Raw genomic sequence first — 18,463 nt, forward strand, 5'->3', positions numbered from 1 at the left:
ATAATTGTACTGTGGTTATGTACAAGAATGACCTTGTTTTTCAGAAGTACACAATGAAGTACAGTCAGTCTTTCATATCTGTGTGTTCTGCATCCTTGGATTCAATCAACCATTGATTGAAAAAATTTAGGGAAAAAAATGAATGGTTCCATCTGTACTGAACAGGGAGAGAGGGAGGGAGGAAAGGAGGGAAGAAAGATGGAAGGGAAGGAGGAAAGTAAGGAAGGAAGGAAGGAAGGAAGGCAGGCACACACGGTGGTTAACGCCTATAATCCCAATATTTAGGGAGGCTGAGGCCAGAGGATGGCTTGAGCCCAGGAGTTTGAAGCTCAACGACAGAGCATTTTTTGTCTCTAAAAATAATAATAATAAAGAAAATAAAGAGGGAAAATAAATCCGTATCTCCTGTCTCTGTTTAGGTTCCCCTGCAACAAGGACTTGTGTATAGATGGCTTGTTCAGGAAATGGTACCAGGAAGAAGGAGCTGAGGAGGTGAAAAGAATGAGACAGGAAAGAGGGAAAAGTCACAGCCATCAGGGACCTGCACAGACCATGCTGGCTTGAATCCTCAAAACCTCTCAGGAACAAAGGTGCTGCCCAGAATTGATCCATTGCTGGGGGAAGTTGGACCCACCTTCCCCAGTTGCCCAGGACTGAGATGTTTTCTGGAACAAGGGACTCTCAGTCCCAGGCAATGTGAGTCTGGTGGTCACCCCAGCTGTGGGTTGCAATGCGATTGTTAGCTCCCCTGCCCTCTCAAGCTGAACTGACTTCAGGGAAGAACAGAAAGCAAAATACTCTCAGCACATGTTTGACATTCGCCCCTGTGACCAGGAGTCTGAGCTCTCGGGGAACAGTCCATCTTAGCTGGGGAGAAATTAGAGAGCCAGCAGGGTGGGAGCAGACACCAAAGACCTCTGCAATGCCCAGCAGCTTCCACCCCATGCTTCACTGCTTCGCAGCCTACCATCTTGTGTCATATACACTCTCTGTCTCCACTTACTTTCCCCCATTCTCTCTCTCTCTTTTTCTTTCTTTTTTTTTTTCTTTTTTTTTTTTTTTTTTTTTCCCAAGACTGAGTCTTGTTCTGTTACCCAGGCTGGAGTACAGTGGCACAATCTCAGGTCACTGCAACCTCCGCCTACCAGGTTCAAGCAATTCTCCTGCCTCAGCCTCTCGAGTAGCCGGGATTACAGGATTACAGGCACCTGCCATTACATGCCTGGCTCATTCTTGTATTTTTAGTAGAGAAGTGATTTCACCATGTTGGCCAGGCTGGTCTTGAACTCCTGACCTTAAGTGATTGGACTGCCTTGGCCTCCCAAAGTGCTGGGATTACAGGCATGAGCCACCGAGCTCAGAGTGCCCCTACTCTCTTTTAAATCCACTCCAATCAGGCTTTCACCCTCATCATTCCATCAAAGCCTTTCTTGTCAACATCACCAATGAATTCCATGCTGCTACTCCCAGTGGCACTTCTCCATCCTCTTCTTACATGATCAATCAGCCACACTTGAGACAATGGATCATCCCCATCTCCTAGAAAATCGCCTTCCTGGGCTTCCACGACACCCCACATTCTCACCTTCTTCCTCCTTGCCTGACACTCTTTTTCAAATGCAAGTGCTTGGTGCTCAGCCCACTTTCTCTGCTCTGTCGACACACTCTCCCTTGATGGTCTTGAAGTGTCATTTATGCACCAACACTTTCCAAATTTATATATCCAGCCAAAAGAGTTTATCTCAGCTCCAAGCTGGAAACTCCCACAATGTCCTTGGCAATGCTACTTGGATATCTCACTAACATCCCCCAAATCAATTTCTGATTTCCTTTTTACCCTCTCCTCCCCTCCCCTTGGAAAAACCTGTTTCAGTCTTTCCCCACCCGCAGTAAACAGCCACTCCATTTTTCCAGTAACTGAGGTCAAACCACACAGAGTCATCCTTGATTCTTCTCTTTCTCTTATAACCTACCTCACATTCATCAACAGATCCTACTGATTTTACCTCCAAAATATATCAAAACCACCATCGCATCTCACTACCTCCCTCACTAACTGTGCGTCTGTTCTAAAAGACTTCCATTTGTTGCACAGAAGGATGAGCTGATTCCCTACAAGGACTCCCACTTCTGCTCTGACTACCGTCAGTCTCTGCTCGACGCAATGTCCAAAGAAATCTTCCAAAAACATAACTCAAGTCCCACCATTCCTCTGCTCAGATTATTCAGATAGCCATTTCACTCTCAGTGAAAATCAAACAGTATAACATCTTCATCAGAATTCTATAAGAAAAAAGCAACCTAGAAATCTTTCATTGTAACAAATAGAACTGCTTTCCTGTAGCCACTTTTCTTCCACTCCTTGTACCAAAATGTTTTTACATCACAAACATACGATGGATATGATAATGTCCTCTGTTTTTTGCACTTGATCTAATAACATACTCATTTTCCACATACCATACTTACTATTAAGTGACTGTACTAAGAAGGCCATCAAGGTCACCTTATCTTGGAAATTCAAATTATCTATCATTATCAATGAACATTTTATGTATACAGCTTTTTATTTCTATTGTATTACACATAACATTAATTTTCAGAATAATTACAGGGGCAAAAAAATCAAGTTGCTTTTCCAAAAATTATTATATCTTTTTTTTATTGTCACAACCATATGAGATTATATCACTAAGCTACAACATCACAAGCATCAAGTATTATAATTTCTTTTTTAAATGCTAATGCTAATGTAATCATTTAAATGATGCTTTATTCTATTTTTAAGTTCTTTCATTATTTGTAAGACTTTGAGTGTGTGTGTCCTATATTTTCCTTTTGACCTGTTGCGTCAGAAAGCTCCTAGTTAAGATGAGTGTTTGTTCAATATTCTTTGCTAGTGTCATTATTTAATGGATATGCTGACATTCCTGCTTTATTCCAGGATTCATTAGCTGGCCCCTATTCTTTTACTTTTCTCTGAATGGTTTTATGGCTTTTTTTTTTTTTTTTTTTGAGCTATCTAAATCTTTCTTAGAATTAAACAGACACAGACACAGGTGCTTCTGTTAGTGCGATGTTACTACAAAGGCCTGTACAGTCAGTGTCTGGTGCTGCAATATGAGCAAGGAAGAATTTTTAATATTATCAAGGTTTCACCTTAACTTGAGATTTCTCAACCAGTCTACTGATGTTCTGGGTCAGATGATTCTTTGTTGTAGAAGTTGTCTTGTGCTTTCTAAGATTCTTAGCGACATCTCTGGCCTCATCCCACTAGAGGCTAATATTACCCTCCCCATTGGTCCACAGTTGTGACAACCAAAAATGCATCCAGATATCGACAAATATCCTTTGGAGGTCAAAATCATCCCCTGTTGATAACTAGTGCCTTAAGTGAGGGCTTTGTGCCTCGAGGGAATCACCACTTATGTACCAAGCACAAATCTCAGACCATCCCTGGGATCAGATAGACTCTGTAGCCATCTTACAAAGCAACTCTGTGGATCGCCCACCACCTGCCGGCCTCAGGTTTCACCTCTGCTTTTCACAGGCCCAGAACCTTGCTTCAGAAAATTCAAACTTGTCTTTTAGTCCATATTTACAAAGATCTTAGCTCTCTCAAGTCCAGCTTCTACACAATTGTTATACAAGTCAAGTCATTAGAAATAATTCTTTGAGAACGTAAACTTCAGTGTTGTAAACTTAACCATTCTGTCTCTGAAGACTAATTTTCAAACTATTGTTAAGATACTTACTGTAAAAAAACTGGGACCATAAGAAGAATCTATAATAAAGAAGATTTAAGAGATATTAGTTCAATCATCAATGAAAAAGCACATGCTAAATGCCTACTTTACTTCTAAAGTCAAATGGAGTATCTAAGAGCCCTGGCCCAAAAGCCAAATACACCAAAATTGAAGAAAAAATCTATCTTCATAAGATTTATCTGAAGAAAGCTATCATAGTAGATTTCCAAATCTAAGTATATTCATGGAAAAAATTTAACTGGTAAACCAAATTTCAAAAATTTGCCAAAGGGTATTGTATTATTTTATTACTATCTAATTTCACTGGGCATTGCAAAAATTCAGGATAGGGTAGAGGGAATAAATGAAAATTTTTTATAAAAGAAAAACATGAAAGAAAAACTTGAAGAGAAAAAAGTGAAATTATAATTTTTCAGATTATTGTAAGTTACATACACCACAGAAAATGACTCAAATAACAGAAAACTAGAAATAAAGTGGGGACTTCATCTCAAAAAAAATTGATTATTTTTTCAACAACATGTTAAAAGCCTCATTTGAAAATCAAATTTTACAAAAGTAGAATGATCCCATAATAGAGTGTAATATAAGAACTCCATCCTTCGGTGTTTGAAACCATTCTGGTCTATTGTTGATACATTTTGGGTCCATTGTGAAATTATCCTTCAGGGAGGCCATGGCCAGCCCTGCCCCATCCTGGACAAAGGTGCTATTTTGTCTCTTAAAAATATCACATAATGCCATCTGCCTTGGGAAGCGCATTCTTCATGTTACTGCCAAACTCTTTATTTCATGGTTTTGTATATACTCCATGAAGAAAGAAAAAATTACATAGGAATTATAGTTGGAGCTGTATACTTAGGAGTATCAGATTTAGCAAATTTAAAACGGAGCACCTCCAGTTAAATTTCAATTTCAGATTAGAAATAAATTATTTTTTACCAAAGTATGTAACATTTGGGACATACATATTTTTGGTTTGTAACAAATTTTTGTTATTTAAATTTCAAATTTAACTGAATGCCCCCATTCATTAACAAATATCACAGTAGGCAATGACTCAGGGATGTAAAGAGAGGCAACTGGTTGCCTACTTCTGAGGTGCAAACTTCTCCATTTGTAAGCCAAACTCTCTAAGATCTTTATCCATCCTAACTTTCCCTACTGTAGATTTATAAATGAGATGAAGCCATTTATAATGTGGATATTCTTTATAGTGAACAGAAATTACTTTTGTTTAGGGAATAATTTCACCCCAATAATCCAAAAGGCTTGTACTCAAAGTAAATAAATCATCCAAGGCCAGTCTTAAAGCGTTACTTACGTGGAAAAGACCAATCCAAATATACAAGAAGGAGGAAACATATTGGGAATTTGTGTGTGTGTGTGTGTGTGTGTGTGTGTGTGTGTGTGTTTGGGGAAGGTGGAGACAGATTTTTAAAACAGAATAAGAAAGCAAGAAAGGAAGACAACAGCCGAAGAGCGTAAAGGAGTAGGCAGAGTGGTGAGAAGGTAACTGTGGAGACAAAGTCAGGATGGTCTGCAGCCCTTTGAAGGTTGTGCAGTGTGTGCACTGCACAAGGTGGCTTCCCAGGGGGTTGAGGAGAGAGAATCCAGCTCCACCCTCTACAACCGTCTACAGGTGCTGGCCTCATCCATCAAAGACTCATAATGACAGTTTAGCACAGGCAGGAGTTCAGCGTTTTTTAAACATTCTGGGTTCCCACAGCCTCCACAGCTCTCCCCAAGCTGTGTCCAAGTGGGTAGTGTCACAGTTATGAGAGATTTACTTGCCTGGAGTGTTGGATCTTTCTGCCCAAAGTCTTTTTAAGTTTTCTGCCTTGTTCATCATTCCATGAACTTCCTCAGCCAGGTCTTGTATCTCTTTTAAAAAGGCCAGGTTGTTGACTTTCTTGAGGTCAGCTGCAGTTTGGAACCTAGACAAACTTTAAACAGAATAAACACTGCAAATGAAGCTCTTTAACAAGAATAAGTTTCCTTGGCATTTTTTAAGATTCGTGATGCCAAATTGTTTTCAATTAAACTTGATACCAATTACACTCACATCATCTACCCTGAGAGCCCATTTTACCTGACCCTCACCCAAAAGAGAAATCGTTATTTTAAAAATCTTCACAAATTTAAAATTAGAAAATTGTTTTCATTCTCTGTATTATCTGAAAGCTCAGCCATTTTATGTTTATAAGCCTTTTCTTTTTAATTTATTTGACACATATTATACAGCATGCCCTGCACATCAGTGATGTGCAGTGGAATAAACACATCAGTGAAGAGTACAGACATGATATGATCGCTGCATGAGGAGGAGACAGAGACAATTATGGGGAATGTTTTAGTTTTTTAATTCCACACCTTTATTTTACAAATTAGAGAACATAGTGAAAATGAATTAACAGTTGTCAACATGTAAATCTACCATGAAAGAATAACAAAGTTTACATCACAAAGAGTTACAGTAAATCTCTTCCACAAATATTATCACTTAATTCTCACAATCTATAATGAAGTCAAAGCAGGTTCAACATTTATTGATGAATAAAATAAATTCAATGACTTTCAAGTCAGCTATTTAGAGATGAGGAAATGTGGCCCAGATAATCAAAGTGAATTTGCTAAAAGAAAACAGACTGTTTGCAGCAAAACTGGGTCTGGAGCCCAGAGAACTGAGCACTGGCTCAGATGACCTTCTACTACAGGTGGTTGCTACATACACTCAACAGAAATTTCACCAGGTTTTGTTTTGTTTTGCTTTGCTTTAAAAAAAAAAAAAAAAAAAAGGTAGAAGGAGGATCTTGCTATATCGCCCAGGCTGATCTTGAACTCCTGGCCTCAAGTGATCCTCCCACTTTGACCTTCCAAAATATGGGATTACAGGCATAAACCACCATGCTCAGCCAGAAATCTTACCTTTTAAGTGTGGCCTTCAACTTGAGTGGATCAGAATTTCAAAAGCACAACAAGAAACTACTTCTCTGCTGAGGCCTCATATTAAAGGCTAAAAATGACCTCTGAAAGCTGTGAACCATGATTCAAACTCTCTTGCTTCACCCAAACATGAGATTCGCCTGGGAAACCATAGAATTATCAGATTATAGAAATCGATGTAATTCAAGATGAGTTTCCCTGGTAATAATGAGCAGGCTTTACGTTCTTTTTCTAGTTATTATCTCAAAAGTACCTCAATTTGTCCTTAAGACCAGATTAGGAACTATCATTGACATAAGAAATGTTTATAGCAGAAAAATACACAGAAAATCCTTGATTAAATGTTAATTTGTGTGTGTGAGAGAGAGAGTGAATTCCAGAGCCGCAGGGAAATCCCAGAGCTATAATAGGATTTGGGTGGAGAGCAGTTTCCTCCTGAGTACAGGTCTTTTTTTTTTTTTTTTTTTTTTTTATTATACTTTAAGTTCTAGGGTACATGTGCATAACGTGCAGGTTTGTTACATATGTATACTTGTGCAATGTTGGTGTGCTGCACCCATCAACTCGTCAGCACCCATCAATTCATCATTTATATCAGGTATAACTCCCCAATGCAATCCCTCCCCCTCCCCCCTCCCCATGATAAGCCCAGTGTGTGATGTTCCCCTTCCCGAGTCCAAGTGATCTCATTGTTCAGTTCCCACCTATGAGTGAGAACATGCGGTGTTTGGTTTTCTCTTCTTGTGATAGTTTGCTAAGAATGATGGTTTCCAGCTGCATCCATGTCCCTACAAAGGACGCAAACTCATCCTTTTTTATGGCTGCACAGGTCTTTATTGAGACTTTTATCAGGTAGTGCTTGACCTGCCAGGCTAGGAAAAGATCCTGCAAAGCGAAGGTGGGGGATAAAAGAGATTACAGTGGGGAGGACAAGAGAAGGCCACTGAGCAGAGATGACTGAACTTTCTCAGCCCTCAGACTGGCACTGAGAATCACCCCTTCAAAGGGCCAGGACCACTCCTGCACCCAGAGACATCCCTGCAATTCTGTGAAGGGAATTCTCTTCGCAGAAGAGAGTTCTGTGCCTTGGAAATCATTATTCAGGTCCCTTCCTCAGTGTGAAGATGAGAAAACTTAGACCCAATGAAAGCTCCCTTAGAGTCAAAATGTTTTTAAAGCAGTGTCACACTTGGAAGATTATCTTTAAAATAAGATCAAAATACTACCCACCTAATAGGGTGGTGTGAGGAGCATCCAGCACCCAGCACTGCGTAAATAAGCATGAAGAGGTGCGGCAGTGGTGAGACTAATACTGAGATATGCACATTTTCAGCATAAGGACTACAAGAATAAGCAAGGAATGTGAAGCAATATGATTATTCTTTCTATCACAATTTTTGTTAATTTTTGCTTAGGTAAGCAGGACAAATTCTTATCAAAGGAGAATTATTTCTAAGTAGATCCAAAGGCAGAAATCATTCTCCTAAGAAGGCTGTTATGGTTGACTCACATTACTGCTCCCATTTATCTGTGCCAGAGAGGAAGGATTGGAGGACAGTACTAGGTCAATTCCACAACTTTGCTCTTGTGAATAGTGCTACAATAAATACACAAGAGCAGATATCTTTTTAATATAATGATTTATATTCCTTTGGATAGACATTCAGTAATGAAATTGTTGTATACAGTGGTAGTTCTATTCTTAGTTCTTTGAGAAATCAAAATGTTTAAAACAATACCAAAAAAAATTAACTACTTAAGAATACATTTAATGAAATATACATAGAACTGAGGGCTACAAAAAAATTCCTGAGAGAAATTCAAGAAAGCTTAAAATAAATGGAGAGCTATATCATGCTCATGGATTGGATGATTAAATGTTTTTAAAATGTTAATTTTCTCAAAACTAATCTATAGATAGAAGGTAACCCTTTAGGACAACTGCATATCCACATGCAAAAGAATGAAGTTGTATCCATCCCTTCCTCACATCATACACAAAAGTCAACTCAAAATGGATAATAGACTAAAATGTAAAAGCTAAACTGTAAAACTGTTAGAAGAAAATATAGCAGTAAATCTTTATGATTGTAGATTAGGCTGAGCCTTTTAGATATGACACCAAAAGCACAAACAGCAACAGAAAAAAATAGGTAAGTTGGACTTCATGAAAATTAAAAACTTTTACTTCAAAAACACAATCACAAAGTGGAAAAACAACCCAGAAAATGGCGAGGAAAAGATGTGGAAGTCATATGTCCAATAAGGGACTTGTCTGTAAAATATATGAAGAATTCTTACTACTTTATAATAAAAAGACAAATAATCCAATTAAAAGTGGGCAAAAGATTTGAATAGACATTTCTCCAAAGAAGATATACAAATGGCCAAAAACTACATAAAAAGATTATCAACATAATAAACCATTAGGGAAATGTAAATAAAAATCACAATGGGATAGCTCCTTATATCCACCTAGATGGCTACAATCTAAAGAACAGAAATATAAGTATTGATGAGAATGTGGAGTAATTGAACCTTTATACCACTGATGATGGGAGAGGAAAATGGTAGAGCTACGTTGGAAAACAATCTGATAGTTTCTCAAAATGTTAGACATAGAGCTATCATATGACCTAGCATATACCCAAGAGAAACAAAAACATACTTTTTTAAATCTTGCACATGAATATTCCAGCATTATTCATAATAGCCTAAAAGTAGAAACAACTCAAATGTACTTCAACAGAGGAAAAGATAAAGAAAATGTCCTATATCTATACAACGGAATATTAGTTGAGCCTCAGTTTTAAAATGAAGTATTTTAGATGCTACAACACGAATGAACCTTAAAAACATTGTGCTGAATGAAAGAGGTCAGTCACCAAACAAAGCCTATAACTTATACAAATTCTACATGTAGGAAATGTCCAGAATGGTAAAATCTATAGAGACAGAAAGTAGTTTAGTTGTATGCCCAAGGTTAGGCGTGGGGGAGATTGGGGGGAAATGAGAAGTGTATGCTAATACATTTAGATTTTCTTGGGTTGGTGAAATTTTTCTAAAATTAACTATGATGATGATTGCCCAGCTCTGTGAATAAACTAACAATTATTGAAATGTGTACAGGCCCACCTTGTTTTTTTATGCTTTGCTTTATTGTCCTTCACAGATACTGTGTTTTTCACAAATTGAAGGTTCATGGCAACCCTGCATTGAGCAAGTCTGTCAACGCCAATTTTCCAAAGCTCACTTTGTGTCTTTGTGTCACATTTTGGTAATCCTCACAAAATACTTTAAATCTTCATTATTATTGTATCTGCTATTGTGTTCTGTAATCAGCGATCTTTGATATTACTATCATAATTGCTTGGGGATGCCACAAACCATGCCCATATAAGATAGAGAACTCCATCAATAAATTTTGTGTGTATTCTGACTGCTCCACTGATTGGCCATTCCCTCATCTCTCTTCCTCTCCTCGGGCCTTCCTATTCCCTGAGACATGATGATATTGAAATTAGGCTAATGAATAACCCTACAATGACCTCTAATTGTTCGAGTGAAAGGAAGAGCCACAAGTCTGTCACTTTAAATCAGAAGGTAGAATTATTATTACTATTATTATTATTAGAGACAGAGTCTCACTCTTGTCGCCCAGGCTGGAGTGCAGTGGCACAATCTCAGCTGCCGGCAACCTCTGCCTCCCATGTTTATTGGTTATTAAGAATGATTAAGTTCTGTGAGGAAGGCATGTTAAAAGCTGACATAGGCTGAAAGCTAGGACTCTTTCACCAAGCAGTTAATAAATGCAATTCACTAACAGTTAATGAAGTTGTGAATGCAAGGAAAAGGTTCTTAAAGAAAATTAAAAGTGCCACTCCAGTGAAAATACAAATGATAAGAAAGTGATATGGAAAAAGTTTTAGAGGTCTGGATAGATCAAATCAGCCACAACATTTCCTTAAGCCAAAGTCTAATCCAGAGAACAACCCTAATTCTCTCCAGTTCTATAAAGCCTGAGAGAGGTGAGGAAGCTGCAGAAGAAAAGTTTGAAGCTAGCAGAGGTTGGTTCATGAGGGTTCAGGAAATAAACCATCTCCCTTACATAAAAGTGCAAAGTGAAGATGTAAGCATTGATAAAGAACCTGAAGCAAGTTCTCCAGAAGATCTAGCTAAAATAATTGGTGTGTCTACACTAAACAACAAATTTTCAGTGCACATGCAACAGCCTTGCATTAGAAGATGTTATCTAGGACTTTCATTAACTAGAGAGGAGAAGTCAATGCCTGCCTTCAAAGTTTCAAAGGACAGTCTGACTCTCTTGTTAGGGACTAATACAGCTGGTGACCTTCAGTTGAAGCCAATGTTTATTTACCATTCCAAAAATCCTAGGGCCCTTAAGAATTATGCTAAATCAACTGTGTCTGTGCTCTATAAATGGAACACCAAAGCTTAGACGACAGCACCTCTGTTTACAGCATATTTTACTGAATATCTTAAACTCACTGTCAAAACCTACTGCTCAGAAAAAAAATGTTTTCAAAATATTGCTGCTCATTGATCATGCAGCCAGTCATCCAAGAGCTCCAATGAAGATGTACAAGGAGATTAATGTTTTCATGCCTGCTAACAAACATCCAGTCTGCACCACGTGGAGAAAGAAGTAACTTCAAATTTCAAATCTTATTATTTAAGAAATGCATTTCATAAAGCTATAGAGTCATAGATAGTGATTCAAATGTATGGATGATTTTGAGTGGGTTCCAGACTTCAGTGGAGGAAGTAACTGCAGATGTGATGGAAATAGCAAAAGAACTACTATTAGAAGTGGAGCCTTAAAATGTGACAGAATTGTTGCAATCTCATAATAAAACTAATGAATGAGGATTTGCTTCTTATGGGTAAACAAGCAAAGTGGTTTCTTGAGATGGAATCTACTTCTGGTGAAGATGCTGTGGACATTATTGAAATGATAACAAAGGATTTAGAATATTACATAAAATTAGTCGGTAAGTCAGTGACAGAGTTTCAGAAGATTGACTCTCATTTTGAAAGAAGTCCCACTGTAAATAAATGCTATAAAACAGCATCACATGCTACAGAGAAATATTTCATGAAAGAAACAGCCAATGATGCAGTAAACTTCATTTCTGTCTTGCTTAAAGAAATAGCCACAGCCACTTCCATCTCTAGCAACCATCACCTTGATCAGTCAGTAGTCATCAGCAACAAAACAAGATCTTCACCAGGAAAAAGATTGACTCACTGAAGGCTCAGACGATCATGAGCATTTTTTAGCAATAAAGTGTTCTTTTAATTAAGGTATGTACATTTTTTAGACAATGCTATTGCACACTTAATAGACTACAATATAAACATAAATTTTATATGCAATGAAAAACTAAACAATGTATGTGACTCACTTTATTGCAATACTTGCTATACTGTGATGTTGTGAAACTAAACCTACAGATCTGAGAGTCTAAAAACAGTCCTTCATACTATTAACAAATCAATTGATTTTAAACAAAGGTCCCAATGTATTTTAATGAAATAGAATAGTTTTTTCAACAAATGCTACTAGAATTGTATATACATACATAAAAAGATAAACCTCAAAAGTTACCTCACACCATAGAAAGAAATAAACTGAAAATAAATTGTACCTGTAAACAAAAGCTAAAATTATTAAAAGAAAATACAGGAAAAATCTGAATGATCTTCAAAAATATTAGGCAAATATTTCTTTGTTAAAGAAAAACACAAAAAGCACAAATCAAAATAGAAAAAAATGATAAATTATATTTTATCAAAATAAATAACCCCCGTTCTTCAAAAGACAGAGCATAAATTAGAAAATAATATTTACAATACATGTATAATATGTATACACATGATTAAAGACTTGTGACCAGCATATGTAAAAAAAAACTCTAAGAATTCAATAAAACCAAAAATAAAAAATCAATTGTATAAAATATTCGAACACTTTCCTCAAAAAATATTGAAATGGCCAATAAACATATAAAAAGATGCTTAACATCATTTCTGATCAAGAAAACATAAATTAAAACTACAATTAGAAAGCACAATACAACAGTATAACGGCTAAAATTAAAGAGAACAACATAATAACAAGTGTTAGCAAGAATGTGGAACAACTGGAATTCTTATGTATTGATGTTGGGAGTATAAAATTGCACAACACTTTGGAAAACAGCCTGGACATATATTGTATAGCTAAACATACACTAAACATTTATCCCAAGAATTCTACTCCTAGGTATTAACCCAAGAAAAATTAAAATATTTGTCCACACAAAGATTTATTTTTTAATGTTCATAACATTTAAGATGGAAAGAGGCCTTGAAGAAGAAAGGACAGTCTTGTGTTGCCTGCCTCTTCTCACTCAATCCCAGGCAGTGCAGCATGGAGAAAGATTCTGTGTGCTTGACGGAGGGAGAGTAAACTGAGTGTGAATCTTTGTACTGAAAGTCAGTGCTGCCCTGTCACAATAGAATGCAAAAAAGGGAAGAATTCTACTGGTGCCCACAGAGGGAGCATTTAGACCAGCCCTGAGCCAGATGAGAATCCTGTGCCCCAGCAAGAAGTATCCAAGTCCTGGCTGGCCTCACTACAGGCTGATAAAGTGGTTTGGGACCCCAAACAAATCTGAGTGGCAATCAGGCCACAAGAACTGCAGTCCTTAGATAAGCCCTGGTATTCTACTGGTTTTGAAGGCAGGGGAGTTGCAGTGCCAATGCAATACCAGCTGTAGTAGCGATTAGAGTGCTTACATCAACCCTCCCCAACTCCAGGCAGTGGAGCTTGGGGAAAGACTTCTGCTTGAGGAAGGGAGAAGGAATATTACAGAGGACTTTGTCTTGCAAGTTGGATACCAGTTCAGCCACTGTAAAATAAAGTAATAGGCAGATTTCTGAAGCCCCTGATTCCAGGCTTTTTCTTCCCAATGGCATTTCTAGACACATCTAGGCCAGATGAGAAGCTGCTGCCCTGATGGGATGGACTCAGTACCAGCAGGATTGGCCTCCTCCTGAGTAAGGTGACCTTGAACCTTGAACGAACATCAGCAGCATCCAGGAAGTAGTGGCCATGGGTATCGGGTCCCAGTACTGTACTGGTCAGGAAGAACATGAGTTTCAGTTGTGATCCGACATGGTGCCATGGGAGTGCCTGCATCACCCCTCCCCCAATTCCAGGCAGCCCTGTGTGGAAAGATACTTCTTCTGATTAGGTGAAACAGAAGGAAGAGAGCAAGAGACTTCAACCGGTAACCCAGAGAATGCTCTCTTAACTTCCCTAAGTCCAACAAGGCTGATTATCTGGGAGCCTCCAAGAGTTGCTGTATTCTTGGGCTTAGGAATGAAACAGCTAGTGCTGAAACAGCTGCGGTGACCACAGGCTTAGGTCACAACATTTATTCCTCTTTGAATTCTTGGAAAGTACTCTCAAGAAGGATGAGTACAAACAAGCCCAGACTGCAAAGACTGGAATAAATGCCTAACTCTTCAAAGCTCAGTCATTAATGAACATCCACAAGCATCAAGAACATCCAGAAAAACACAACCTCACCAAACTAAATAAGTCATCAGTGACCAATCCTGGAGTGACAGAGATATGTGACCTCTCAGACAGGGAAATGTAATATAAACATAATAATATAAATAAAATAATATAAATGCACCCAACTGTGGAGCATCCATATATAAAAAGCAAATATTAACAGAGCTAAAGAGAGAGATAGATCTCAATATAATAACAGCTGGAGACTTTGACACCCCATATTTTGCATTGAACAGATCATTCAAACAGAAAAGCAATAAAGAATCATTGGAGTGGAGTCTTGCTCTGTCGCCCTGGCTGGAAAAGCAATAAAGAGTCATTGGAGTGGAGTCTCGCTCTGTCACCCTGGCAGGAGTGCAGTGGCATGATCTCGGTTCACTGCAAGCTCTGTCTCCAGGGTTCATGCCGGGAGTATGGACATTTTATTAATATTGATTCTTCCAATCCATGGACATAGAATATTTTTCTATTTTTTATGTGTTCTCTTCGATTGAAAAACTGAGAAAAAAATAAATTCCTAGATACATGCAGCATACCAAGATTGAACCATAAAGAAATCCAAAACTTGAATAAACCAATACCAGGTAGTAAGAGGGCAGTAATAAACATTCTCCCTTCAAAGAAAAGCTCAGGACCCAAACAATGGCTTCACTGCTGAATTTTACCATTTAAACAAGAATTAATACCAATCCTACTCAAACTAATCCAAAAGGTTGAAGAGGAAGGAATACCGTCAAACTCGTTCTGCAGTGCCAGTATTACCCTGATACCAAAACTAGACATACACACAAAAAATAACAAAACAGGAAACTAGAGGCCAATATTTCTGATGAGCACAGATGCAAAAATTCTCAATAAAATACTGACAAAATTGAATTTAATATTACATTTAAAAGATCATTTATTGTGACCAAGCGGAATTCATCCATCCCAAGGATGCGAGAATATGCAAATTAATCAATGTGATACATCACATCAAAAGACAAAGGACAAAAACTAAACAATCCTATCAATAGATGTTGAAAAAGCATTAGATAAAATTTAACATTCCTTTATGATACAAACTCTCAAAAACTGGATATAGAAGGAACACAGTCAAGCACAATAAACACCTTATATGACAAGATCACTGCTACTATCATACTGAATCGGGGAAAACTGAAGATCTTTTCTTTAAGATTTGGAACAAGAATGCCCACTTTCACTACTTTTATGCAACATAATACTGGAAGTCCCAGCCAGAACAATCCAGCAACAGAAGGAAATAACGGGCATCCAAATTGGAAAGGAAGAAGTCAAATTATCCTTGTTTGCATATAACATGATCTCATATTTAGAAAAACCTAAAGACTCCACCAAGAAACTATTAGAACTGATAAACAAATTCAGTAAAGTTGCAGGATACAAAAGTAACAAAGAAAATCAATAGCATTTATATACACTAACAGTGAACAATGTGAAAAAGAAACCAAGAAAGCAATCTCATTTATAATATCTACCAATAAAATAGCATACCTAGGAATAAACCTAACCAAAGAAGTAAAAAATCGTTGCAATGAAAACTATAAAACCCTGATGACGGAAATTGAAGAGGACACACAAAAATTAGAAAGATGTTCCATGTTCATGGATTGGAAGAATCAATATTGTTAAAATGTCCATCCTCCCCAAAGCAATCTGCAGACTCAATGCAATCGCTACGAAAATACCAAAGATGTTCTTCATAGAAATAGGGAAAAAAATCATTTTTTAAAAATCCTAAAATTTATTTGCATCTACAAAGATCTAAAATAGCCAAAGCAATCCTGAGCAAAAAGAGCAAAGCTGGTGGCATCACATTACCTGACTTCAAAATATACTACAAAGCTTTAGTAACCAAGTAAGCATGGTATTGGCATGAAAACAGACACAGAGACCAATGGAACAGAACAGAGAACCCAGAAATAAATCCACACATTACAGTCCTCATTTTTCACAAAGGCTCCAAGAACATTCAATGAGGAAAGAACAGTTTCTTCAATAAATGCTGCTGAGAAAAGTGGATATCCATACGCAGAATGAAACTAAACCCCTATCGCTTGCCACACTAAAAAAAAAAAAAATCAAAATTGATTAAAGACTTAAATCTAAGACCTGAAACTATGAAACTAATAGAATAAAACATTGGGGAAACACTCTAGGACATTAGTCTGGGCGATGTAGTCCCACCTAATCAGGAGGATGAGGCAGGAGAATCGCTTGAACCCGGGAGGCGTCAAGAGAGTGAAAAGCAAACTGAGAAGCTGAGGTGAGGCGGCAGCAGGTGATAATCAAGTAAGGCTGAGAACCAGGCAGTATGGTTGCTGCAAAAGAGGCAGAGAGGGTCAGATGATCCTCGGGGTATCTGGGCATGTTTGAGGATGGACAAAAAAATAAATAAAAATGTTGATGACCACCAAATGAGACCAGTAGGAAATGGCTGGAAACATTTCAAGAAACTGCAAATGAAAGGTCACCCAACCAAAGCCGAGAAGGCAAGGCACCGGGTGCTGTAGACCAAGGGTGGGCGTGCCCCGGCATGGGTGTGGCGATCAGCCTCCCGAAGGTAGGCAGACAGTGAAAGGTAAGTGAGGGGCGGGTTTAGACGGCATATTCGCATTACAAAACATTTTAAACTAAACAAAATAGGAGAGACCACTAACACTCGCAAGAATATTCAGTTCTGTTTCCTGCAGTGCTTCATGTTTCTGAAATCCTCTTGTTAAAATGAAGGGGAAACTTCCCAACAAAAGCAGGAATGAGGAAGCTGATTTTCATAATCATAAACTACATCAGATGGTACCTGGGATTTCTGCCCAAAGTGAACTTATCTGAGGAATTAGAAAGGTCATAGAAACTTATGAACTAAATTAACTGTGACACTTGCTTTCAGATTTTTTTGTTTTTGTTTTTGTATTTTTGGTTTTTGTTTGTTTGTTTGTTGTTTTGGGGGACTTTTTGGAGACAGATTATCATTCTGTTGCCCAGGCTGGAGAGCAGTGGCGCGATCTCGGCTTGCTGCAGCCTCTGCCTCCCATGTTCAAGCAATTCTCCTGCCTCAGCCTCGTGAGTACCTGGGACTACAGGCACCCGCCACCATGCCCAGCTGATTTTTGTATTTATAGTAAAGATGAGGTTTCACTGTGTTGGCCAGCGTGGTGTCACACTCCTGACCTCGTGATCCGCCCACCTCGGCCACCCAAAGCACTGTGATTACAGGCGTGAGCCACTGCACCCAGCTGCTTTCAGGTGTTTTTAAACTGAGACAATTACCACAAAATAATCAGGAATGAGTCTTTATTTATGGGTTTGAACTTCAGTTGAATCCACAGTTGCTCCAATATGAAAACACATGAAATCTACTTGGTTGAGTGACCGGGTCTATTGACAGCATGCTTCACTCTTCCTTGTCTCCTTTCTCCCTCTCCCCTCTTTCCTTACTCCTTAAAATTTCCTTTCCCTATTTTATTGTGTATTTCTTATACCTCTTCCTTGGGTGCTACTAGACAAGGTGAGGAATTTCATTCTTGGTACTCAAAGTTAAAGGCTTTGCAATGCTGGTGAACTATTAACCTGACTACCACTCTCAGAATGTTAGGTGAAGAATCTCACCAGGTTGCTTTTATAACCCCTGAATTTCTGCACATTGAAGTGAGGATGTTGATGTGGAAAAACACAAAGAAAACAAAGGTAGATTATTTCCTGGTATCAAGTAATTTCGGGTTTTTTGTTTGTTTGTTTCAGACTGAGTCTCGCTCTATCACCTAGACTAGAGTGTAGTGATACGATCTTGGCTCACTGCGACCTCCCCCTGCTGGGTCCAAGCAATTCCCCTGCCTCAGCCTCCCCAATAGCTGGGGTTAGAGGCACCCGCCACCACATCGGCTAATTTTTTCGTATTTTTAGTAGAGACAGGGTTTCACTATGTTGGCCAGGCTGGTCTTGAACTCCTTGTCTCAGGCGATCTGCCCGCCTCGGCCTCCCAAAGTGCTGGGATTACAGGTGTGAGCCACCACGCCTGGTCTTCAAGTAGTATTTTTATAATTGTTACAGCCATAGTAATAAGAATTTGTTACTATTAACTCCCATTGGTTGAATGCCTCTGTGCCATGCATTGTGCTAGATGTTTTCTATATTTGTTTTT

General features: G+C 38.3%; 1 protein-coding gene across 1 annotated transcript in view; it reads right to left on the reverse strand.

The window, feature by feature from the left end:
- The window catches only part of ABCA13 (ATP-binding cassette, sub-family A (ABC1), member 13), a 502,078-nt gene that overhangs the window by 451,554 nt on the left and 32,061 nt on the right, over positions 1–18,463 (reverse strand). The window contains exons 4-5 of the mRNA XM_011947569.1: positions 5,562–5,713; positions 3,756–3,784 (exon numbers count right to left, since the gene is read on the reverse strand). Of these exons, the coding sequence (XP_011802959.1) occupies positions 3,756–3,784; positions 5,562–5,713 (181 nt within the window). The remainder of the gene's footprint in view (positions 1–3,755; positions 3,785–5,561; positions 5,714–18,463) is intronic.

Source organism: Colobus angolensis, unplaced genomic scaffold (genome assembly GCF_000951035.1).
Source record: "Colobus angolensis palliatus isolate OR3802 unplaced genomic scaffold, Cang.pa_1.0 Scaffold268, whole genome shotgun sequence".
In the NCBI taxonomy this organism is placed as follows: domain Eukaryota; kingdom Metazoa; phylum Chordata; class Mammalia; order Primates; family Cercopithecidae; genus Colobus; species Colobus angolensis.